Consider the following 26,603-nt stretch of genomic DNA (forward strand, 5'->3'; position numbering starts at 1 on the left):
ATGTTGACTAACACATAATAGCTTAGGATTTTTCTTCTTTTTACAATGTTTGCATAATTATCAGTTTCACAGATGTTTCAGATGAGCAGAACAATAAAAAGCTTTTAGGGGGAAGGGAGGGAAGAGACAAATACTTCCTACTCATCAGGGAAGAGGAGGAAACCACTTGACGGAAAGAAATGTTTATAAGTTTATTTTATTTAAATATTTTCTCCAACCTGAAACGGAAAACAGGTAAGTGTCTTTGCTTGGAAGAAGGTTGTGTAAACAATGCACTTGTAGAACTGATCTCTGCAGCACAGCAAAAGTCCCATATGGAAGGTCCATGTCAAGGCAGCCTTTGGAGTAGTTTCAAATATCTAACGGCATATCCCCTTTGCCTTGTTTCTCTCGGCTTTCAACCCAGGCCTTGTTAATGGTTCTTTTCATTTCATCATCTCCCTCTGCATACATCTTTTTCAGAAGGTTCATCAGCCCCTCACCAGGGTCTGAGGTGTCATAGGAGGCTTTCCTGTAAGACAGGTGGATATGCATGAAACAAGCTTATCACTGTATTATCATAATGCCTAGGAGCCTCAGTCATTTGTAACAATTCTCTGCCAAACTTTAAATGCTTTAACGATTCTTATGCAAAAAATTGGTATTATGTAGAATTTTGCCTTGGGTTTTGTGAAAGGGTGTTATTAAGTTCATGGAGATGGTAACTAAATATAGCACTGGATCCAGGAAGTAACAAAAATCAGTCTCTGCTGTTACCATGAAATCAGTGCAAGAGCTTACTTCTTAATCAGCCTCCTACCAAGGTGACAATCCTAAAGTATCACCCGCCTATACTAGATCACATCTGTTAAACCACCGATGGACTGGCCCCTTAAGACATGTTTCACAGTTTTTCCACTGCTAAAGAAGCCAAAGGATAAAATGGCACCTATTTTGATTTATTTGGTACCCAGTGTTACCACCTGCATATCATCACAAATATAAACCATAAGCACATACATTGCCCTTACTGGCTAGCATAGGGAAACCTGCCCCATAGCTTCTCCCCTCATCTTGCCTTTGAAACTCCTTGGCTACAGTACTAATCAGCTGAAGGGCTAACTAAAAAGCAAAGGGCTGAACCAAGCTATGTTAGACCAGCAGGGGAAGCAGGTTCCCCAGTTACAGGACTCTATGCTGAGAGCCAGTCTCCAAAAGTGGACCCCTAGAGCAGGAGTTCTCAACCTTTTTTCTTTCTGAGGCCCCCTACAACATGCTATAAAAACTCCAGGGCTCAGCGAGGGAGGGGGAGGCTCGGGACGAGGGGGGAAGCTCCGGCATAGGTGTACAGTAACTCCTCACTTAAAGTCATCCTAGTCAACGTTGTTTCATTGTTATGTTGCTGATCAATTAGGGAACATGCTCGTTTAAAGTTGTGCAATGCTCTCTTATAACGTTTGGCACTCGCCTGCTTTGTCCACTGCTTGCAGAAAGAGCAGCCTGTTGCAGCTAGCTGGTGGGGGCTTGGAACCAGGGCGGACCGGCAGCCCCCCTATCAGCTACCCGCTCCCCTAAGTTCCCTGCTCAGCAGGCTATCAATTGCCGGCAGTTCAGCTGTCCCTCCCCCCACTGCCATGTGCTGCTCCTGCCCTCTGCCTTGGAGCTGCCCCCGGAACCTCCTGCTTGCTGTGCGGGGGGGGGGCGGGGGGGGGGAAGAAGAGGGGGGCTAATGTCAGGGTGTCCCTCCCCCGCTTACCCCTTCTCCATATAGAGCAGGGGTAAGGACACAGATACTGGCCGCAGCTACTGTCCTGAGAGTGGTGTCAGCGTACTTAAAGGGGCAATGCACATCTCTCTCTCTCCCACACACAGGGTGTCTCTCTCTCTCTCTCTCTGCCATGCTGTCTCCCCTCCCTCCATTCCTGCTGCCTTGTAGAGTGTGAGGCTACATTAACAACAATGTGGTAACCCTTGAGGGCTCAGCCGAATGCTAGTTCATCATTTAGCAGTAAGGCATTCCCTGGGAAATATCCCACCCTCTTACTCCTCCACCTCAACCAAGCTTCACAATCATCATTGCTATGTACAGTATTAAATTGTTTGTTTAAAACTTTTACTGTGTGTATGAATTTTTTTTATTTATTTATATATATATTAGTTTTTTGTCTGGTGAAAATTTTTCCCTGGAACCTAACACTCCCCGCCCCCCCCCCCCCCCCCCCGCCATTTACATTATTCTTATGGGGAAACTGGATTTGCTTAACATCGTTTCACTTAAAATCGCATTTTTCAGGAACATAACTACAACGTTAAGCGAGGAATTACTGTAGTTTGACTTCTATTTTGGGTGGGCAGGGGCCAGTGGGGCTGGAGCCACCTCTGCACGGGGAGCTCTGGGGAGTGATTGCCACCTTCATCCCCTGACTCACCTCAGCAGGTCACCCGCCTGTCTGGGTTGGCGGGAGAGTGGGCGCAACCAAAAATTATAACTCAAAAGTAGGGGGCTCAGCTCAAAAAGTTTGAAAACAGCTCAGGGTGCAGGGAGAGGGGTAGCTAGGGGCTGTGTGTGGGCAGAGAGGTAGCTCAGGGTGCAAGGAGAAGGGTAGCTAGGGGCTGTGTGTGGGCAGGGGGATAGCTCAGGGTGTAGGGAGAGGGGTAGCTGGGGCTGTGTGCGGGCAGAGGGATAGCTAGGGGCTGTTTGCTGGGAGGGAGTAGCTCAGGGTGCAGGGAGGGGGGTAGCTAGGGGCTGTGTGCTGGGAGGGCTCCCCTGCACCAGCAGGAGACAAGGGAATGCCGCAGCTGCCTGCTCCATGGCACCAGCCAGAGAGCAGCAGCTGTCCTGCACTGCCTGGCTTTGGCTTCCTGCCTCCAACCTGACCAGTGGGTGGCGAGTGGAGGTGGAGGGAGGGGAGTGCATGGAGCTGCCCCGGGACTGCCCTGTTCTTGCACTGTAGCAACGGGGCTGGGGGGGGGGACATCTCCATGTCCCTCCAACTCTGCCTATGGGCTCAGGGCTTCTGCCCCATGGGGAGCGCCGGGGCTTGGGGTGCTAACCCTGAAGCTCCCTGCTTCAGCCCCTCTAGAGGTGCTGGGGCTCTGGCTCTGGGTTTTAGCCACAGGGCCCCATGGTCCCCCGAAAGGGTTCGTGGACCCCCTGTTGAGAACCGCTGCCCTAGAGTGTGACAGCAAGATTGTCCCAGCTGATCTACAAAGTGGCTGGGTCCTGCAACTTTAAGGGATTTATAGATTGTGACTAACACCTTGAATAGGGAGTCAGTGCAGACCTTTGTAGGGCTGGCTTAGTGGTAAAATACTGCATAGCAGGAGACATAGGTTCAATGACCAGTACCCAGTCCCTTGTACTGCATGCACCAGAAGGAAGCAACAAACTGCTAACGAATTAGGAGATATGGATGCAGAAAGAAGGTAGTTTTGATCAGAATTCAAACTTTTCAGCTAGCCCAATCTCTACCCGTGAGCCCTCAGAGGATTTGCTGGCAATGCTGACAGGCTCCTGTTTTATTCCTCCTTAAAAGATTGCAGGGCCAAGCTACAAAGGAGGGACATAAAGAGCCTCAGGCCATCAACAGAGATGTGGAAAACACTCCATTACCACCTGCAGGGAAAAAGCCTCTAAGAGCATTTAGTCCCAATTAGAGCAGCTCCTACTCAGGAATACAGCCTCCAAGATAGGAACATGTGGCTTGATGAACAGTTAACTTTAAGCGTCTCATTGTTGGTCTTCCCCACAGTTCTCTAAACTTCCTGTGCTGCACCATTCGCCAATATCTATTAAAACCATTTAAGGATGTACCAGGTGTATCCCACCTGAAGCATTCAAGCAGTAGAAAGTAGAAGGATTTTAGCAACTCAGTGCAAATTCCTTCCCAGTGCACTAATCTTTAGTGCCAAAGGAATCCCCAGATCAGTTGATTACTAAGATCAGGGAAACAGCTATGAAATAATTCTCAGGCCGTAAAACAGCTTAAACTAGGCCCTTGGACCAACAATTCTCATTTTGTAGATTAGAGATGTTAAAGTCACAGTACACATCTGCTTTCTTTGGTGACTAATGCAATTTTGTTAGGGGTGGAGTGAAGGGAGGGACACTCACTCTTTCTCCTTGCTCTCTTTTTCCACCTGAGTCAGGCAATCCCATTTTTCCTCCCGTTTCTTCCTACATAATACAAGGATCATATCCGTCTTGATCTGTAAAGGGAGGCAAAGGAAAAAAAAAATCTGACGGTAAGATGTGAATCAAGGATACTTATTGTACGAGATACTCATTGCATCCACAATAATTAAAGTAGCAGAACAGCTTCTGGTATTATTCTATTGCTGGATGCTCATAACTTTCTCAGAGAGTTGCTGTCTGGGCTAGTTTTTTCTTATATGGGACATATTTTTAAATCAATATCAAGTATTTGGTTCTGGGGCACTAAGGGTTACTTTGTTTTGAACACTCTAATACTAACTGCTCTTAGACATGACTGTGTTCCTTTTAAAGGGAGATGGAAAATACTCTATGAATTCCAAAACACCCCCCCACTGCAGGAGCAGACTGGCCCACAATACTGGAGATCCTGAAAACATTGTGGTCTGTCTGGTCAACGGCCTTTTTACCTGGTCAGAGGGACTAGAGACCAATCAATGTTAAAGATCCTATGCCTAGTTTCTTTCTGTGGTGGTTCATAAATATTACACCCCAGTGGAAAACTGGGGAAAAGGATTAGTATGAGCTTTTCTAAGGACTGTCTCAGAATCAATGATCAGATACAAACTTTTTGATCCCTGAAACTCAGGCACACCACCCACCTAACCTCTAGCACTACTTAGCACCACCTGGAATTAGAAGACGTTATCTGCTGTGGTCTGTGCTAATAGCACAGCATCCCAGCTTATGACTCCAGCCAGTCCACCTCTGCACTTTTTACTCAAACACAAGGACTCAGCTTATATTTTCAAGAGTATGTGGATTTTGGCTTAAGGACTCAAAAAAAAAACCTACAGAGGCACACAATGCACCTCAGTCTAGACTCTCAACAGCCTCTGCTTTTCCACTTCAGACCCACAACCCACTTCTAATCTGATCTGCAACTCCCTCTGCTATTCCAGTATTTTGTGATGAGGATGAATGGCCTAAGAGTCCAGTAACGATAACATTTAAATCAGGGTAACTCTATTTGAACCCATATCTCTAGGGATAAAAAGCTAGTCTGAAGACATCACCAAGCCTCAGTGCAGCACCCCAGTGAATTACAAGCAAGATCCTGTGTACTCAGCTGTAACTTTGACCTAAATTCTGTAATCAGACCCCTGCATTCTGCTTCAGATCAATAAAAACCTCACTGTTTTTTAATTCAATACAATATGAAAAATGAATATCTCTAGAGTATCCCCTCATTATTTAAGCTGATGTTAAATTCAATTTATTTTACACCGCCCTACAGAATTGTGGACCACAACCCACATTTTTAAGTTATATATGTCTAGGAGTGTTCTCAACCTGCGGGCCACTTGGGGCCCAACCAGCACAGATCTGCGACCATGTGACATCCTTAGGGCCATAGAGGTAGTATTGGATACGGCCCACAATGGTAAATAGATTGAGAACCTATAGGTTTAGGCTGACCAGGTGTCCTGATTTTAAAGGGACAGTCCCGATATTTGGGGGGTTGTCTTATATGGGTGCTTATTACCTCCCAGCTCCTGTCCCGATTTTTCACACTTGCTATCTGGTCACCCTATATATGTCATTGAGGGAAGCTGTAAATGTTGGCAGTTGAGTATGGGGCATATGTGGCTTTTGGCACATAGGAATGGGAGGTAATTTGGGTTTGCAGATAGGCACATTAGCTGGAAGTTAACTATTCCAGCGTTGATTATCTTAATGACATTTTCTATCATTCAACTTCAAAGCCAACATCCCACTGAGATAAATGAGATAGCTCAGCTCTTGTTTCAGGCTGTGTACAGATTCAGGCATCTATTTACTTTCTGGGCTTGTCTACCTAAATATTTTGTTTGTGGCAAGGAAAGCTGGGGTGTGAATCCACTCCGCACTAACTTGCAGCGCACTAGGTGTCCATTTGGACCCTGCTGCGTCACATTAAGAGTTTGTTCAGGAGATATCAAAGCACACTAACAAACTCTTAGTGCACCTCAGCAGGGTCCATATGGACAGGTAGTGCATAGCAAACGAGCACGGGGTAAATTCACACTCTGGCTTGCCACGAACTAGACAAGCCCTTTGTGTAAACAAGCCCTCTCTTCATGTTTGAAAGCACCTAAGCAGGTTGGGTGCTTAACTTCTATTGATTTCAGTGGAAGTTAGGGCCCAGACCGTCAAAGGTGTTTAGGCCCTTTTGAAAATCCCACTAAGCATCTGTCTGCATCTTTAGGAACCTCTATACCTATGAAAATCTGTCCCTTGATGTTTTAAAATAAAAGCATGGATTCTGGCACACAATTCTGCAGCAAGGAGTTGATTTTGCAGCCACAGAATACGTGAAAGTCATCATTACAATTTCCCTTTAGAGGCTGAAGAGAGCAAGAGAGAAGGTTTGAGGTTAGAGCAATCCTATAAGGCTAAATTGGAGGATTCTACTGAATCGGGCTAAGATGACTCAGATGGTGAGGGGGTCTATATAAGTACCTACAAAGATAAGATACACCGACCTTCCTTGAGCTGCCTTCCACAGAGATGGGTTTCAGAAGGTTATTGAATGTCATGGAGTAATTCTTCCCATTCAGATTCTTTACTAGCAGATCAAATGACCTAGAATGGAGAAAGAAAGGAGGTGTGTAATGAATGCACACACTTTACTTCCCTATCATATACGATATGCAAACTGACCCTTAACAAGAGAGGGATACAGTCCCACTCCTTGGGAAACTGGACCCACGAACTTTTGTTGTTTGTCCAGGAGTTTCTAATTCCCTACTTGTTGCAATATTGGAAGATTCCTTGAAAGGGCTATTGTCTAAAGGTTACAAGGAACTACAAGTCAGAAGTCCTGCTCAGATTTCTTTTTATGGCTCTACCACAGACTTGCTGTGGGACCTTGGACAAATCACTTAACTTCTCAGTGTTTCAGTTTTGTCACTCATAAAATGGGGCTAATGACTCATCCCTTACAACAGTGTTTTATGGCTTAATTAGCATTAGTAAAATGCTTTGAGATCCTCTGAATAAAGCTACATATGCATGTGCCAAAGTATTGATCCTCTGAATTCTGAATTGATCCTCTGGTTGCGCAGAGGGGACTGAGGGATGGTGAAGAAAATTGGCAGCATGTGACCTCCAGAAGAAGAAAGAGGAGCGTCCATGTACCAGCAATGGAGATACAGGTGAGCAACCGTTTTCATGTTCTCTCCGCATTAGTACCTGTGGAGAGTGGAGTAGATGATACATCTGAGAGAAGGGAGCAGAAGAAGACTCCACCGATTGGAAGGCATGAGATGCACTGTCCTAGGGATGGGGGTTCCACGACCACCGCTCCCAAGAGAAGGAGGAGGGTGGTAGTGGTCGGGGACTCCCTCCTCAGGGGGACTGAGTCATCTATCTGCCGCCCCGACCGAGAAAACCAAGAGGTCTTCTGCTTGCCAGGAGCTAGGATTCACGATGTGACGGAGAGACTGCCGAGACTCATCAAGCCCTCGGATCGCTACCCCTTCCTGCTTCTCCACACGGGCACCAATGATACTGCCAAGAATGACCTTGAGCGGATCACTGCAGACTACGTGGCTCTGTGAAGAAGGATAAAGGAGTTTGAGGCGCAAGTGGTGTTCTTGTCCATCCTCCCTGTGCAGGGAAAAGACCTGGGCAGAGACCGTCAAATTGTGGAAGTCAACGAATGGCTACGCAGGTGGTGTCGGAGGGAAGGCTTTGGATTCTTTGACCATGGGATGGTGTTCCAAGAAGGAGGAGTGCTAGGCAGAGACGGGTTCCACCTAACGAAGAGAGGGAAGAACATCTTCGCAAGCAGGCTGGCTAACCTAGTGAGGAGGGCTTTAAACTAGGTTCACCGGGGGAAGGAGACCAAAGCCCTGAGGTAAGTGGGGAAATGGGATACCGGGAGGAAGCACGAGCAGGAGAGTGCAAGAGGGGAGGACTCCTGTCTCAAACTGAGAAAGCGGGACAATCAGCGAGTTATCTTAAGTGCCTATACACAAATGCAAGAAGCCTGGGAAACAAGCAGGGAGAACTGAAAGTCCTGGCACAGTCAAGGAACTATGATGTCATTGGAATAACAGAGACTTGGTGGGATAACTCACATGACTGGAGTACTGTCATGGATGGATATAAACTGTTCAGGAAGGACAGGCAGGGCAGAAAAGGTGGAGGAGTTGCATTGTATGTAAGAGAGGAGTATGACTGCTCAGAGCTCCGGTATGAAACTGCAGAAAAACCTGAGAGTCTCTGGATTAAGTTTAGAGGTGTGAGCAACAAGGGTGATGTCGTGGTGGGAGTCTGCTATAGACCACCAGACCAGGGGGATGAGGTGGACTAGGCTTTCTTCCGGCAACTAGCAGAAGTTACTAGATCGCAGGTTCTGGTTCTCATGGGAGACTTTAATCACCCTGATATCTGCTGGGAGAGCAATACAGCGGTGCACAGACAAGCCAGGAAGTTTTTGGAAAGTGTAGGGGACAATTTCCTGGTGCAAGTGCTGGAGGAACCAACTAGGGTCAGAGCTCTTCTAGACCTACTGCTCACAAACCGGGAAGAATTAGTAGGGGAAGCAAAAGTGGATGGGAACCTGGGAGGCAGTGACCATGAAATAGTCGAGTTCAGGATCCTGACACAAGGAAGAAAGGAGAGCAGCAGAATGCGGACCCTGGACTTCAGAAAAGCAGACTTTGACTCCCTCAGGGAACTGATGGGCAGGATCCCCTGGGAGAATAACATGAGGGGGAAAGGAGTCCAGGAGAGCTGGCTGTATTTTAAAGAATCCTTATTGAGGTTGCAGGAAAAAACCATCCTGATGTGTAGAAAGAATAGTAAGTATCGCAGGCGACCAGCTTGGCTAAACAGTGAAATCCTTGCTGATCTTAAAAGCAAAAAGGAAGCTTACAAGAAGTGGAAGATTGGACAAATGACCAGGGAGGAGTATAAAAATATTGTTCAGGCATGCAGGAGCGAAATCAGGAAGGCCAAATCACACTTGGAGTTGCAGCTAGCAAGAGATGTTAAGAGTAATAAGAAGGGTTTCTTCAGGTATGTTAGCAACAAGAAGAAAGTCAAGGAAAGTGTGGGCCCCTTACTGAATGAGGGAGGCAACCTAGTGACAGAGGATGTGGAAAAAGCTAATGTACTCAATGCTTTTTTTGCCTCTGTCTTCACGAACAAGGTCAGCTCCCAGACTACTGCACTGGGCAGCACAGTATGGGGAGAAGATGACCAGCCCTCTGTGGAGAAAGAAGTGGTTCGGGACTATTTAGAAAAACTGGACGAGCACAAGTCCCTGGGGCCGTATGCGCTGCATCCGAGGGTGCTAAAGGAGTTGGCGGATGTGATTGCAGAGCCATTGGCCATTATCTTTGAAAACTCATGGCGATCGGGGGAGGTCCCGGATGACTAGAAAAAGGCTAATGTAGTGCCCATCTTTAAAAAAGGGAAGGAGGAGGATCCGGGGAACTACAGGCCAGTCAGCCTCACCTCAGTCCCTGGAAAAATCATGGAGCAGGTCCTCAAGGAATCAATTCTGAAGCACTTAGAGGAGAGGAAAGTGATCAGGAACAGTCAGCATGGATTCACCAAGGGCAAGTCATGCCTGACTAACCTAATTGCCTTCTATGATGACGAGATAACTGGATCTGTGGATGAGGGGAAAGCAGTGGATGTGTTATTCCTTGACTTTAGCAAAGCTTTTGATACGGTCTCCCACAGTATTCTTGCCAGCAAGTTAAAGAAGTATGGGCTGGATGAATGGACTATAAGGTGGATAAAAAGCTGGCTAGATTGTTGGGCTCAACGGGTAGTGATCAACAGCTCCATGTCTAGTTGGCAGCCGGTTTCAAGCGGAGTGCCCCAAGGGTCAGTCCTGGGGCCGGTTTTGTTCAATATCTTCATTAATGATCTGGAGGATGGCGTGGACTGCACTCTCAGCAAGTTTGCAGATGACACTAAACTGGAGGAGTGGTAGATACGCTGGAGGGTAGGGATAGGATACAGAGGGACCTAGACAAATTAGAGGATTGGGCCAAAAGAAACCTGATGAGGTTCAACAAGGACAAGTGCAGAGTCCTGCACTTAGGACGGAAGAATCCCATGCACTGCTACAGACTAGGGACCGAGTGGCTAGGCAGCAGTTCTGCAGAAAAGGACCTAGGGGTTACAGTGGACGAGAAGCTGGATATGAGTCAAAAGTGTGCCCTTGTTGCCAAGAAGGCTAACGGCATTTTGGGCTGTATAAGTAGGGGCATTGCCAGCAGATCGAGGGATGTGATCGTTCCCCTCTATTCGACATTGGTGAGGCCTCACCTGGAGTACTGTGTCCAGTTTTCTGCCCCGCACTACAAGAAGGATGTGGAAAAATTGGAAAGAGTCCAGCGGAGGGCAACAAAAATGATTAGGGGGCTGGAGCACATGAGTTATGAGGAGAGGCTGAGGGAACTGGGATTGTTTAGTCTGCAGAAGAGAAGAATGAGGGGGGATTTGATAGCTGCTTTCAACTACCTAAAAGGGGGTTCCAGAGAGGATGGATCTAGACCGTTCTCAGTGGTAGCAGATGACAGAACAAGGAGTAATGGTCTCAAGTTGCAGTGGGGGAGGTTTAGGTTGGCTATTAGGAAAAACTTTTTCACTAGGAGGGTGATGAAGCAGTGGAATGGGTTACCTAGGGAGGTGGTGGAATCTCCTTCCTTAGAGGTTTTTAAGGTCAGGCTTGACAAAGCCCTGGCTGGGATGATTTAGTTGGGATTAGGTCCTGCTTTGAGCAGGGGGTTGGAAGGGACCTCAGGAGGTCATCTAGTCCAACCCTGATATCCTATGATTCTGTGATTGATGGACAATTTAAGATTTTAACCCAGAAGGGGACTCAATACAACAGGCCTCTGAATCTCAGGTACAGCTCTTCCAATATGCTCTTCCTGGTACAGCATAGCAACAGTCTGGACTCACCTCTCTGTAAAGTGGACCTGCACATTCTCAGCTGGAAGCTGCTGCACTCCATTTAAAGTGATGTAAATCTTCACAAACTTATCCGACTGATCCCAACCTGAAAGGGAGAAAATCAGATAGGTTTCTTCCAGCCTTCCTCTGCCTGCTCATGAGTGGTGTTCCTCTGAAACAACCATAGCTACCCCAAAAGAGAGCATGCCTTCCATTATAGGCCATACAATACTGAAACTGCCTTCAGAGGGCAGAGGGAAGCCATTAGCTGCTCAAAGAAGGGTGGAATGGAAGAGGGGAGGCCAGGCATGCCCTTTGGGGCTCTGCTCCCCTGGTCCCCATAGTGCATCAAAGAGCAACTCTACCACAGCAGGGAGAAGCAAGGCACCTCTGCCTGACAGCGGAAAGGGGTGGGCAGGATCAGAGCTGAGTGGCAGGTTTGGCTGCATCTCTCCTGGCCTCCTCTGATGCCCACTTTCACCCAGTAGTCTATTCAATTGGAGCAGGGTACTGGACTGTGGGCACTATCTCCACAGATCAGCATGTTGGACACTCCCCGCACCTTTTGCTTGGATTGAAACTGAAGAGCACCTGCTCTTTCCCTCATATCTGCCAAGTATTGGGAGGGGTTAGGGGTGTGCAGGACAGGGACCAGTAATCCCCTCCCCATTAATGCTGGAAGATTTGGGACTGCTTAAACCTGCCACCCTCCCCACCCACTGCAATTAAACCTGAAGAGGCTCTCAATGCCCCACAGTGGCAGCTGCTGGGCTACCTAGCCTGCCGGATTTCCTGCTGGTGCCAGGAAAGGGGCTCCTCCTCAGATAAAGCAGGGATGGAGGCTTATTTTTGCTTTGGAGCCAGAGCTCTTGGGATCCCTTAACCCCTCTCACCTTTAAAACACAATGCCCATGTTGGGCAATTATCATCCCTGTAATTTCAAAACAAAACAAAACAAACAAACAAACAAACAAACAAACAAACAAACAAACAAACAAACAAACAAACAAACAAACAAACAAACAAACAAACAAACAAACAAACAAACAAACAAACAAACAAACAAACAAACAAACAAACACACACACACGAGTACGAGTGACAAACTGAGTTAACCACCAGTTGGCACTAATGCTCTGTCCCATTTACATCACTGATCTTAGTGTGATGTTATATGATTAAAATATGACCATGTGAATCATTGTTGCTACCACTGTTATATAATTGCAACAAATCTTGTACAAAGTATGTCATGTAAGGGGTCTATGGAAAAGTTATGATTTGCTTAATATGATTATCCTATTTGTATGCATGCATCATTTTTATATCTAAAGTTATGAATATTGGCTCTATACCTGTATTTCAAATGTGTTTGCTTCTGGGTACTACCCATAAGGTATTTAGCCAGCACATTGTGAAGGGACTATTCAAGTTGAATGGCCCATCAAGGAACACTTAACTCACAATGGACCATGGAAGATGCCTATCCACACCTAGGGTTGCCAACTTTCTTATTGCAGAAAACAAAAAATTCTTGTCCTGCCCCCCTCTTGCTCACTCCACCCCCCTTCTCTCCCCCCCCCCTGCTCATTTTCACCAGGCTAGGGCAGGGGTTGGGTTTTGGGAGGGGATACAGGCTCTGGGCTGGGAGTGTGGGCCAGAAATGAGGGGTTCAGAGTATGAGAGGGGGCTCTGGGCTGGAGCAGCGGGTTGGGGTGCAGGCTCTGGGAGGGAGTTTGGGTGCTAGAAGCGGCTCAGGGCTGGGGCAGGGGGCTCTGGGAGCTCCAATGGGAGCTGCGGAGCCAGCGCTCAGGGCAGTGCCTGTGCCAAGGAGTTGGAGGGACATGCCGGCAGTTTCCGGGAGCTGCACGGCGCTGGCCGCTGCAGCCAATTGGACTTTTAGTGGCCCTGTCAGCTGTGCTGACCGGAGTTGCCAGGTCCCATTTTGACCAGGCGTTCTGGTTGAAAACCAGATGCCTTGCAACCCTATCCACACCTGATGGACTTTCATGTGAACGTTCTAACTAGAGTATGGGTAATGGCCTCTGCTATAACTCAGCAAAGCATGCAAGGGCATGTGACTAAATCATGACCCTAAATTCCATCTTGTTACCTGTATTTTTCCACAAACTGTGCAGAGGGCTTTGTTTGAAACAATGGGTTTTCCTCCACATGGCAGAAACTATCAAAGGCCCTGGAAACATCTCCATTTTGCCTCTTTCCTGCTCTGATCTCTGGACTATGGACTTATACTAATGGGATCATTCTAACCAAGGGACTGAGGACCTTCCAATGATTTGGGAGCAACCAGAGACTTAACCAGTTAGCAGTTTATGCCATCACTGCTTCAAGCCTTATCCAAGAACTCTTTGCAACACTGAAAGCTCACCATCTCTACTATGACACTGATCTCAGAACTGTACTCATGTCTGTATGTATAATGATCTTTTAACCAATACTCTCTCTTTTCTTTTTTAATAAATTTTAGTTTAGTTAATAAGAATTGGCTGTAAGCATGTATTTGGGTAAGATCTGAAATATTCATTAACCTGAGAGGTAATGTGTCCAATCCTTTGGGATTGGTAGAACTTTCATATTTGACTTGGCAGTCTGGGTGAAAGCCCAAGGCTGGGTTGCTTTAAGGGAACTGTTTTGGCTTCTGGGTAACCAGTAAGGTATTATAGAAGCGGTTTTGTGGCTAGCTTGGTGGATCTAAGTATTGGAATGACCACCAGCTTTGGGGATTGTCTGCCCCATTCTGCAGTTTGCCCTAATTAAGTAACCTCAGTGTGGCTCCCCTGAGACTCTGGTCACACACAGCTCTGCAGGAAGTGGGGGGTGGAAAAGCAATCCTACCATAACTGTTGATTTTCACTGTGTATCCCCCAGCTGGTGGTTTCTCTTCCTCTGTAGTGTCTTCTTTTAGCTTGGGTGGTGGCTGGTTCTTGATTTCCATCTCTAGCTTGTACTTTTCTGCCATCAAGACATCATGAGTTCTTTTTCTTGTGGCTTTTTTCAGGAGCTCTTTCACCTCTTCCAAATCTTTCTCTAGCTGGGTTTAAGAATAGAAGATCATATATGTACATTAAACACATGCCTCTTTATATGAGGTTTACTGCTGAGCCCATTCACTCATCTCAGTCACAGAAACTGGAGATGGACTATATGACTGAACAGGTCTTGTCCATCCCAACCCCACACCCTGGGGCCAATGTAGGACTGCTACCTATAGTGCTTTGCCTAGTCTAATATTAAATATTGCAAAGCAACAAGAATATTGCCACTTCCCTATTCAACAGTCTGCAAATTTCTCCCAACGTTTAGCTTGCATTTTCTCTCTAAAAACTCCAGATGTTTTAAGTTGTTTTTACTCATTGAGGCAGAGACTTTTTCTTCTGTGTTTGTACTAGCATAACGGGATCCTGGTCCAGGACTTGGACTCCTAGGTGCTATGATACAAATAATAAATAAGAAGAACATATGAGCTCCCACACTGGATCAGACCAATGGTTCATCAAGCCTAATATCCGGTCTCTGACAGTGGCCAATACCAGAGCGTACAGGATAGGGCAATTTGGAGAGACCCACCCATGTCTTCTCATTTAGGGTCCCCCCCAAGCATGGGATTACATCCCTGACCATCTTGTAATAGATGGACCTATCCTCCATGAACGTATCTAATTATTTTTTGAACCCAGTTATACTTTTGGCCATCACAAAATCCATGGCAACCAGTTCCACAGGTTGTTTGTTACATGAAGAAGTATTTCCTCTTGTTTGTATTAAACAGGCTGCCTATTAATTTCATTGGGTGATCCCTGGTTTTTGTATTGGGTGAAAGAGTAAATAATACTCCTCTATTCACTTTTCCACATCATTCATGATTTTATAGATCTCTATCATATCCCCGCTTAATCATCTCTTTTTTAAGCTGAAGAGCCCTAATCCTCTTAGTCTGTCATTGTATGGAAGATGTTCCATATCCTTGATCATTTTTGTTGTCCTTCTCTGAACCTTTTCCCGTTCTGAACTGGACACAGTATTCAAGATATGAGTGCACCATGGGTTTATATAGTGGTTTATATAGTGGCATAATGATATTTTCTATCAGTTAATAGTTCCTGACATCCTGTTAGCATTTTTAACTGCTGCTGGGCATTGAGCTGAAGTTTTCAGAGAAATATCCACAATGACTCCAAGATCTCTTTCTTGAGTAGTAACAGCCAATTTAGACCCCATAATTTTGTATGTACAGTTCATCTGCCATTTTGTTGCCTAGTCACTCAGTTTTGTGAGATTCCCCTGTAATCAGGGCCGGCTCCAGGGTTTTGGCCGCCCCGAGCAGCCCCCCCCAAAAAAAAGCCGCGATCGCAATCTGTGGCAGCAATTCGGCGGAAGGTCCTTCGCTCCGAGCGGGAGTGAGGGACCGTCTGCCGAATTGCCGCCGAATAGCTGGACCTGCCACCCCTCTCCGGAGCGGCCGCCCCAAGCACCTGCTTGCCAGGCTGATGCCTGGAGCCGGCCCTGCCTATAATTCTTTGCAATCAGCTTTGGACTTTACTATCTTGAATAATTTTGTATCATTTGCAAACTTTGCCATTTCACTGTTCACTCCATTTTCCATATCATTAACGAATATGTTGAACAGCACAGGTTCCAGAACAGATCTTTAGGGGACCATGCTGTTAATCTCTCTTCATTATGAAAAGTGACCGTTTATTAGTATGCTTTGTTTCCTGTCTTTTAACCAGTTACTGATCAATGAGGGGACCTCTTATTCCATGGCTACTTACTTTACTTAAAAGTCTTTGGTGAGGGACCTTGTCAAAGGCTTTCTGAAAATCCCAGTATATTGATTAATCACCCTTGTCCACACACGCTTTCTTGACACCCTCAAAGAATTCTAATAGACTGATGAAGTCATGACTTCCTTTTACAAAAGCCATGTTGACTCTTGCCCAACAAATCACATTCATCTATGTGACTGATAATTCTGTTCTTTAGTGTCTACCAATTTGCCCAGTGCATCTATGACTGATAATTCTGTACTAGTGTCTACCAATTTGCCCAGTACTGAAGTTAGGCTGACTGGCCTGTAATTGCCAGGATCACCTCTGGAGCCTTTTTTAAAAATTGGAGTTACATTAGCTACCTTCCAGTCATGTGGTACAGAGGCTTGTGTGAATGGTAGGTTACAGATGACTGTTGTTAGTTCTGCAATTTCATATTTGATCTCCTTCAGAACTCTCGGGAGAATACCACCTGGTCCTGGTGACTTGTTACTGCTGAATTTATCAATTTGTTCTAAAACCTTTTCCATTGGCACATCAATGTGGGACACTACTCCACATTTGTCACCCAAAAAGAATAGCTTTGATGTGGGTATCTCCCCCACATCCTCTGCAGTGAAGACCCATGCAAATAATTACTTTAGCACCTTTGTCATTTCGTGCCCCCACTGCCTATTTGGCAGGCTTCCTTCCTCCGACATGCATAAAAAAATTCTTACTGTTAGTTTTTGTGTCTTTAACAAGTTGCTTTTCAAACTCTTTCTTGGCCTCCCTTATTATATTTAACCTGCCAGAGTTTGTGCTCCTTCCTATTATCCTCAGTAGGTTTTGACTTCCAAATTTTAAAGGATGCCTTTTTGGTGGCAATTCTTTTGGTCCTTTTATTGTTTTCTCTGATTTGGGGTATACATTTAGGATGAGCGTCTTTTATGGTGTTTTTAAAAATAGTCCTCTTGCTGCTTGCAGGCATTTATCTCTTGTGACAGCACCTTTTAATTTCCATCTAACAAGAGTTCTCATTTTTGTGTAGTTTCCCTTTTAGAAGTTAAACGTTACTATGGTGGTAGTTTTGGTATTACCCGCCCCCCCCAAACAAGGATGTTAAATGTAATTACATTATGGTCACTATTACCAACTGCTTTAACTATAATTACCTCTTGGATCAGATCCTGTGCTTCACTTAGGACTAAATCTAGAATTGTCTCTCTCCCTGTGGGTTCCAGGAGTAGCTGCTCCTCTAGGCAGTCATTTATGGTGCCTAGAAATGTTATCTCTGCATCACTCCCTGAAATGATATTTACCCAGTCAAATGAGGATAGCTGAAATCACCCACTGTTATTGAGCTTTCTGCTTGTGTAGCATCTTCAACCTTCCTTAGCATTTCACAGTCACTGTCACCATCCTGGTCGGTGGTCAGTAGTATAGTCCTACTAACCATGGAATTTCTATCCAGAGAGATTCTTGTGGCACAGTTTGTTTCATTTAAGATTTTTACCTTATTTAACTACTTAATTTATTAAAGAAAAAAATGAATACACACAGAGAGATGATAGTGATATCCCCATGATAAATTTCAGAAACATATGGTAACTATTTATCCTGCATTTCTGGCCATCTCACCTGCACTCTGCCCACTAAATGTTTCTTAGGACACTTTCATTTAACCACCTGAGCACTTTCAAACAGCAGCCTTAAAAATCAACCTACTGGAGAAATCTTTCCTCAGTTCTAACCACTTCTCAGATGTTAAATTCCCCTGCAAAAGTTACACTACTTTAAGATACAAGACAGACAGTATTCAGTCTTGGACCAGCAACATAGTAGTCCAATACCATACAACCTTTCCAAGGTAGAAACTGGAACTTTGTGCCAATAGAAGGGGGAAAACTGACAGCTTTTTCCAGTTGGACACACAGCAACTGTTCTATTACTGGTAGATTCTGAAGGATCAGATCTTAAAATGCAGACAAGTAGTTTTTCTCCATGACAACTAAGATTGCAACTAATCACCCCAAAGCATATTCCAAAATTTTAGCTTCCACTTAGAGCTAAAGACAATAGAAATCAATATACCCATCCAATATATGGGACATTTGCCCGAGGACCATCAATTAAGCTGAAATACACATTCCCCTGGAAAGGAGTCTTCCAGCTACTCAAAGCAGTGACTCCTACCTCTTTTGGTCGAGCTAAGGAGAGAGACAAGAATAACTCTCATGTCCTGTTCAAAGTGCTCTATCATCTCCTCCTATCTGTTAATCAAGAACCATTGATGAGTATAGAAACTATATAGGAGGTAAGCTGACTATAAATAACTTGTTAGTCGACCCCAGTACAAACCAAAGATCAATTGTGACAAACTGCCTGTTATGCCAAGAAATCCAAACCAACTAGCCTTCACCCCAAATTAAAAGTTGTATATTTGTCTGCTTTATGACTCAAAGGCACTCACTCTCTGTATGATGTTTCTTTTCCTAGCGTAAGCCCTGAAAGATGTGAAATGAAAGGTATTAAATATAATCAAAGAATGTATGGACTGTGTCCACTAAATTTAGAGAAACTGTGATGGGGTGTGCACCCCTCACAGGCTTTGAAAGAGTTAACGTGGGCCTGAGAAGTCAACTTATATACCAGCCTGCACCTGGAGAGTGGGCTAGGCTTAACTGAGGATGAAGCCCAGCTGGGGAGGAGCAATTATAAAGGCAGGAAGTTAAGAGCAGAAAGGAGTTGTTTGTATAAAGTGAAGAACTCTGGGAGTAGAGAGGTTATATGGGGAAAGCCGAGAGAGCATGTGCCCTGGAATCCTTTCCTATGTGGGGAAGTCGGACAAGAGGCCAGGAGAGGGACTAACTAGCAGGCTCTGGGAGTGCAGCAGACTCCAGTGGTAAGTTCTGATAAAAGGACAGGATTTGGACTACTAGGGGAGAGCCCAGGAAGGTACTCAGTTGAGGAACAGAGCAGCAGGAATGAGAGGTCAAACCCAAAGAGGGCAGAAATTGGTTTTAATTTGTATATTTTTTAATATGGGATTTTTTATGGGGATTCTAAGGGAGAGACCCCTGAGAAAGAGAGAAACAGTGGAAAGCCCAGAGAGAAGAGTGTGAAAACCATGGGACCCAGAGTGGGGTAGATGATCCTTTTGTGAGGGCATTAGACTGTTTTCTGTTGGACTTTGTTTCCCTGGAAGGAGTGGACTAAATCGTGACCTGGCTGGAGGGCCAAGTCACAGAAAGAGACTGACCATTACAGCAGCTGTCAGCAGAGGGTGCCAGATGTGGAGAGAGACGTAACACCATGCACTCCAGCAGTGAGTGACAGAAATTATATGGAATTTTGTTTCTCTAAGTGATAGTGACACTATAGAAGGGGTATGAATTGTATGGCACAAGAAGGAAAAAAAATACTGAAAGATAAGCACCTGTATATAGCCTTGAAATATTAAAATACATTGCTTAAAGGGGAAATTCCAAACAACAGTCTGGATAATACAGAAAATTACTGAAATATAGACCTTGAAATGAATGAAAAAAGCCTCCATTATGAAAAGTAAAGTATCAAAGAAATGTTAAACACGGATGCCATCTACTGGCTATCAATGGCAACAGCAGAGAAACTGAAATCCAAGAGTCTATCTGGCAAATGGACAACAAAAATAAGAACTGCATGTGCATAAGCCCTGCCCGACCTCCAATGAACCCTGAAACAGCATATATAGACTGAGGTCACCATGTGGGACCCCACAGTTTTGCTGAATTCACAAAAGAAGCTGCAAAATTCAGAAGCGCTACTGACGCTTGGACTAACCCCATGAAGAGACTCCCCTATCCCAGTTAACAAAACTGAGAAGTGGTGAGACTCACTCCAGAGATAGTTTTGCTTTGTTTTTAATGTAAGTAACTGAAAGTTCTCCTGTTGAGTCTACACTTTCTAGTGAGACCTCAAATAACCATATTTTGGATTTTAACTAAGCAATGCTAGATGTATGTTTCTCCTTTGTAAGTCCAAGCATATTGGCCTAAGAGAACCTCAAACAATAACTTTTAGCAATTCCTTTTGATGTTTTAAACTTGTCCAATTCAAACCAAACATTGGAAAGAACAGGAACCATATTCATAAAAGCGCCTTAAGACAAGGGTATCCCTTTTGGAAAATTACTTAAAGCGCAATAAATGCACTAGAGATACTAAAGAACTGACGATGCCTAGTGGGAAGTGTAATAAGAAATCTTAGTGATTCCTGTTGTTCAGTAGTATAAGTGCTTGGCCTCAATGCTGTTCTATATCAACTACTTGCAAGACAGTATGTTGTATTCAGTACATGCCTAGAATATTCTATATCCAAACTCAATAACACTGTAGATTACAAACCCACGTGGTTCTTCAGGAATAGTTATTCTTAACTAGTCAAGAAGTTTAAGGCTATGTCTACACTGCACTTTTGTCATTAAAACTTTTGTCACAACAAAAAGCGCCGCTGTGGACGGCGCTTCGTCGGCGGGAGGGGTGGTTTTATTTTGTTGTCAGGAGAGCTCTCTCCTGGCGACAAAGAATGGCTACGCTGCGTACCTTACAATGGGGTGGCTGTGGCAGCACAGCCACGCCGTTGGAAGGTGAGCAGTGTAGACATAGCTTAAGTATCCTGATCTGAAGAGTAGCATTCAAGATAAAAATAACCCTGAAAAGAACATGGCATTGAAGTTAGTAAGCTAGCATTCCCCAGACTCATTAAAGAAGGGGTTATCCTAATTAAATTCCATTCCAATATTGATTAACATTTATCAAATTAGCAAATCTATTGTCTTAGATTTTAGCTTTGAAACCTGACACCTCAACTAATTAAAAAACAAAAACAAAAAACTAGGGCTGTCAATTAATCGTGGATAACTCAAAAAAATTAATTGTGATTAATCACAGTTTATCACACTGTTAATAAAATACCAATTGAAATTTATTAAATATTTTGGATGTTTTCTACATTTTCAAATATATTGATTTCTATTGCAACACAGAATACAAAGTGTACTGTGCTCACTTTATATTATTTTTATTATAAATATTTGCACTGTAAAAATGAAACAAAATAGTATTTGTCAATTCACCTCATACAAGTACCGTAGTGCAATCGCTTTATCATGAAAGTGCACCTTAAAAATGTAGATTTTTGTTGTTGTTCTATAACTGCACTCAAAAACAAAACAATGTCAAACTTTAGCGCCTACAAGTCCACTCAGTCCTACTTCTTGTTCAGCCAATCGCTAAAAGAAACAAATTTGTTTACATTTACAGGAGATAATGCTGCCAGCTTCTTATTTATAATGTCACCTGAAAGTGAGAACAGGCGTTCGCATGGCACTTTTGTAGCCGGCATTGCAAGGTAAAATTTACGTGTCAGATATGCTAAACATTCGTATGCCCTTTCATGCTTTGGCCACCATTCCAGAGGACATGCTTCCATGCTGATGCTAGTTTAAAAAAACAAAAACAAAACAAAAACATGTGTTAATTAAAATTTGATTGAACTTCTTGGGGGAGAATAGTATGTCTTCTGCTCGGTTTTACCTGCATTTTGCCACATATTTCATGTTATAGCAGTCTCAGATGATGACCCAGCACATGTTGTTCGTTTTAAGAACACTTTCACTGCAGATTTGACAAAATGCAAAGAAGGTACCAATGTGAGCTTTCTAAAGATAGCTACAGCACTCAACCCAACGTTTAAGAATCTGATGTGCCTTCCAAAATCTGATCAGGACAGCATGTGGAGCATGCTTCCAGATGTCTTAAAAGAGCAACACTCCGATGCGGAAATTACAGCACCCAAACCATCAAAAAAGAAAATCAGCCTTCTGCTGGTGGCATCGGACTCAGATGATGAAAGTGAACATACGTCGGTCTGCACTGCTTTGGATCATTATCGAGCAGAACCCATCATCAACATGGATGCATGTCCTCTGGAATGGTAGTTGAAGATGGAAGGACATATGAAACTTTAGCGCATCTGGCACGTAAATATCTTGCAACACTGGCTACAACAGTGCCATGCGAATGTCTGTTCTCACTTTCAGGTGACATTTTAAACAAGAAGTGGGCAGCATTATCTCCTGCAAATGTAAACAAATGTGTTTGTCTGAGCGATTGGCTGAGTGGACTTGTAGGCTCTAAAGTTTTACATTGTTTGTTTTTAATGCAGTTATTTTTTGTACATAATTCTACATTTGTAAGTTCAACTTTCATGATAGAGATTGCACTACAGTACTTGTATTAGGTGAACTGAAAAATACTATTGTTTAATAGCACAAATATTTGTAATCAAAAAGTGAGCACTATGCACTTTGTATTTTGTGTTGTAACTGAAATCAATATATTTGAAAATGTAGAAAAGATCAAAATATTTAAATAAATGGTATTCTATTGTTTAACAGTGTGATTAATCGCATGATTAATTTTTAATTGCTTGACAGCCCTAAAAAAGGATCCCTAGTCACACTTACGTAGCTCTGGCTCTTCAGCACATCCTGGCTATGACTGCTCCAGTTACTTCTCTTTGCCTTCTAGTCAGATTATGTTCAGCCCTTTTTATTTTGGTGATCCCATAGCCTTTGGGCCACTACAGGCCCAGCAGTTCCAAAAGCAGGGTGGATAAAAATCAATGATTTAAAAAAAAAACAAACAAAACACAACTAGGTTTTTTCCTCAAAAAGCATCTTATAAAAAAAAAATCCAATTTAAATAAAAAAATCCATCTAAAGAGGGATTATTAATTCTATAGTATGAGACAATATATTCATGTAATGTTTAAGAAAATGTTTTGTAAATGAGTTCCAATAGTTCATGGATTAGGGACCCGATCTTATGGGGTTCCAGGGGCTTCTGTATAGATTATTTAGGTTAAACTTTCTATCTACCCAATGGGACTCAGTGCTAAGTCTAGAAGATACCATCAGAGATGCTTAGTTTTGCAGTTCTCAAACTGTGGATGTGTCTCCAGAGATAACATGCTTGCTAACAGCAAAAATGTTTTAAAATAAATAATAATATATAGAGGTGAGAAATAACAGACGTGAAGCCTATTGTCTCTCTGCAAATTTGTGTACACAGAGTCAATCCCTTACCTCTCTAAAAGTGCAAAGTTTCAAAACGTTCAATGAATAGAAGATTGTTGGGGGCTGAATAGATCTGGACAAGGAGAAGAAGTCTGGAGATAAATGTGAGCAGGGAGGGACAGACAGTAGAAACAAAAGTGAAACTGTTTGAGCAGCATATTCCAGAAGTCTTGAGGTCTTTCGGAGCGTAGCCTTCATTGATTTGAGATCTACCATACCATTCTCTCACTGGAAGGGAAAACCTATAATGGCAGCAGGTTGTAAAAGAGACCCAGTTTGGGAATATTTTAATGAAGTTCCTCTACTTGTGGGTAGGACAGGCATGCGTGCAAAAATGCAAACAGTGCAAGAAAGAAATGCAAGGACTGGTTGCCCAGATGAAACAACATCATGAGAAGTGTTCCTTCTCAGGAGGAAGCTGCGTTGAAGATGATGAAAGGAACATCACTTTAAAAATGTATAGTGTGTACCTTCTAAAAATGAAACCTATATCTATCTCTGAGTTGTGAAGAATATGTATTAAGTTTATAACAACCATCACGAATGCACTTTTATGTAGAAATCCATAATTCAATCGAGTCTCAAGTCTTCCTGACTAGTGATTTAAATCCTGATTAAATCAAATCCACCCTATCCAAAAGGATGATGGGCCTTAAAGAATGTTGGTGCCATGGTCTGGCCCTTTATTTTGGGCACATGCAGAAGGCATCACACCAACCCTCAGCTCAAGGTGTTTTGAGTTCAAACCCAAAACTATGTGCTTTCTTTCTTCATCATCTTAGCATATTGTTCAGTCTTGCTCGCGCCTGCTCAACTGGGTGGAAAGGGGAAGACCATTCAGTGTCTTCAAGAAGTGTCTGTGCAGCAAAAAGATACTGACCATAGCTAAGCCACTGGACATTGTTTTGATATCAATTCCTTACACAACCTCATCATTAGGAGGACCATGTCTAAATGGCTGACTGCATTTCAGGTAGCCATGGCCTGGCTGGCCTAAAACTTAATCTCCAGGTTCATTCTGTCTGAGACAAAGAAAAGCAGGGCTACTGGTTGCTTCAAGGACATTTCTGTTGTAGACTTATGCAAAACAGCCTTTCCTGCTTACTCTTCGCTCCATATATTTACAAAGAACTATTGCTTGGACTCTGCCTCTAGGGAGGAATCCTGCTTTGTTCTCTGTCTGGCAGATCCTCCTTCCAAAATAGGGGAGCCCAGTAGTATTCTTACCTCCTAGAGTCACCCCCATCCCATCATTCAGTTTTGGACCATCAACAGGGTAAGTATAACTGGACCAGTATAGTTATGCCCGTAAGTTTCCCTGTGTAGACAGACCCCAAGTCAGGAACTGAATGGAAAGATTTAAGTGCAATGGTTAAGCTCCATAGTAGCACAAGACCCCACATTCCTACCTGCTACAACTACCCCATGGGCCTAGAAAAAACATCTTTAGAGTAGGGAATTCCACTTGTTTGATGCCAGGAAGCAGAGGCCAGAAGTGAGACGTGTGCAGGACAATACTTGCACAGAAACTGAATTACAGATAAGTAATTACACCTTTTGTTCCTCCATTCTTTTTGCAGCACTCAGAGGAGAGGAGGATGGGGTCAGGACCCTTCCCATGGAGGTGCTGAGCTGCTAAGTATCTATGGGAAGCTGGACAGGAGGAGGATTAAAAGGCAATGGGTTAATACAACTTAGCGAAGCACTAATACAATGCCTTTTGTCTTCAGAGCAGTTACAACCATTACATTCCACTGTGTCCTCCACTGGCAAAAGCTGAAAATTTCCCCCTTCTAATAGCACACAGTTCCAGTTTCTAGCTTTGAAAGGTTCTAAGGTATTGGACTTACCTTAATGCGTGTAGAGCAGGGGTGGGCAAACCACGGCCCGGGGGTCACATCCGGCCCACCAGATGTTTTAATCCGGCCCTCCAGCTCCCACCAGGGAGCGGGGTCGGAGGCTTGCCCTGCTCCATTCAGCTCCCAAAAGCAGTGGCATGTCCCTCCTCCAGCTCCTATGCATAGGGGCAGCCAAGGGGCTCCGCACACTGCCCCCATCCCAAGTGCCACTCACGCAGCTCCCATTGGCTGGGAACTGCAGCCAATAGGAGCTTCAGGGGTGGTACCTGTGGACAGGGCAGCACAGAGCCACCTGGCTGCCCCACCATGTAGGAGCCAGAGGGAGAACATGTTGCTGCTTCTGGGAGCTGCTTGAGGTAAGCGCTGTCCAGAGCCTGCATCCCTGCCCCCCAACCCTGATCCCCCTCCCACCCTCTGAACCCCTCAGTCCCAGCCTGAAGCCCCCTCCTATACCCCCAACCCCTCATTCCCAGCCCCACCCCCAAGCCTGCACCCCTAGCTGTAGCCTGCTATACTATTTCCATACCCGGATGTAGCTCTCAGGGCAAAAAGTTTGCCAACCCGTGGTGTAGAGTCAGCATAGCCAGTCCTATGCTTCCTTCTTCACACCCCAGTGTAGGTGCCATGAAGGAGGGGCTGGAATCACAGTGTACCCCAGCTATCCCTAACTGGTTATGTACCATGTGGACCACAGGCAGCTGGAACAAGCTAATGTGTACCCTGGCTGGAGCAGATTCAGGGAGCTTCTCCTCTATTTCCTCTGTGGGAGAGGAGAGCCATCCTTTCCAAAGCACTCCCCTTGGAGGCAGAGCTCCTAGCTGATCTCTGTGGGTCTCCCATGGCCAGGCAGGGAAGAAGGGCAGGCACTGGGAGCAATGGCAGCCAGAGGTACTTTCTTCTCCTCCCCCCCCCCGTGATGGAGCAGGCAGCCTGAGTAGCTGCAGCAGAGAAGGACTAGCAGCTGCAGGGGCAGTAAGGGGAAGATGGGAGGAACTAGGGTGACCAGATGTCCCGATTTTATAGGGACTGTCCCGATTTTGGGGTCTTTTTCTTATATAGGCTCCTATTACCCCCCGACCCCGTTCTGATTTTTCACCCTTGCTGTCTGGTCACCCTAGGAGGAACACTGACTCCCGTGGGGACAGGGCCAGACCCAAACCCTTCCATTTAAAACGGCAGCTCAGGGAGCACATGGTAACGCCTAATCACACAGGAAGTAGCTCAGCCAGGCAGGCTGTAGAGCCACCAATTCGAGGCTGGAGGGCCAGCAGGGCTGAGTGCCCAGCAGCTCACAGGGCAGGGAGGGGGCCACTCATTTGCCATATTGTGCTCGCAGGAGAGAACTATGGGGTGTGGCCCTCCCAGAACTCGCGTGTGCGCGCCCGGATGGGCGCAAGGAGCTACCCGCGCACCTGGAGCAGGGGCAGGGCATGCTGGGGCATAGGGGGACATGCTTCCAGGAAGGGGTAACAGAGCCCAACCAGCTGGCCCGAAGGCAGGAGCAAGACCTGCCCCTACCAGCCCTCCACTGGTCTGTGGCCCCACATTCCCTGCAACTCCCCCCCCCGGGCTCTGTGCCCTCTGCCAGCCCCTCTGTGCCCTTTGCCCCCGCCCTGCAAGACCCACCCCCCGGGCACTACGCCCTCCCCCAAGACCCACTCCCTGCCAGCCCCCCGTCCCCAGGCACCCCTCACCTCCTCCCGCGCAGACGCCATGTCAGGGATGCTGTGCCGCGGCGCCCCTTCCGTACTGCACCC

General features: G+C 45.1%; 1 protein-coding gene across 3 annotated transcripts; it reads right to left on the reverse strand.

Annotated features, from left to right (window-relative positions):
* Positions 1–177: 177 nt before the first annotated feature.
* Positions 178–26,603, reverse strand: CACYBP (calcyclin binding protein). Of its 3 annotated transcripts, XM_065409570.1 has the most exons (7): positions 26,541–26,603; positions 17,040–17,170; positions 13,952–14,147; positions 11,105–11,201; positions 6,658–6,757; positions 4,094–4,188; positions 178–511 (listed from the first exon to the last, which is right to left on the reverse strand). In XM_065409570.1, the coding sequence occupies exons 3-7, from the start codon at positions 14,073–14,075 to the stop codon at positions 352–354; spliced, it is 576 nt and encodes a 191-aa protein (XP_065265642.1). In that variant the 5' UTR covers positions 14,076–14,147; positions 17,040–17,170; positions 26,541–26,603; the 3' UTR covers positions 178–351. The 3 variants fall into 3 exon arrangements, with proteins under 3 accessions (XP_065265642.1, XP_065265641.1, XP_065265643.1); XM_065409569.1 differs by lacking the exon at positions 17,040–17,170 and having other exon boundaries at positions 26,541–26,602; XM_065409571.1 differs by lacking the exons at positions 17,040–17,170; positions 26,541–26,603 and adding an exon at positions 24,215–24,294.

The sequence above is a fragment of the Emys orbicularis genome, chromosome 8 (genome assembly GCF_028017835.1).
Source record: "Emys orbicularis isolate rEmyOrb1 chromosome 8, rEmyOrb1.hap1, whole genome shotgun sequence".
Lineage (NCBI taxonomy): Eukaryota > Metazoa > Chordata > Testudines > Emydidae > Emys > Emys orbicularis.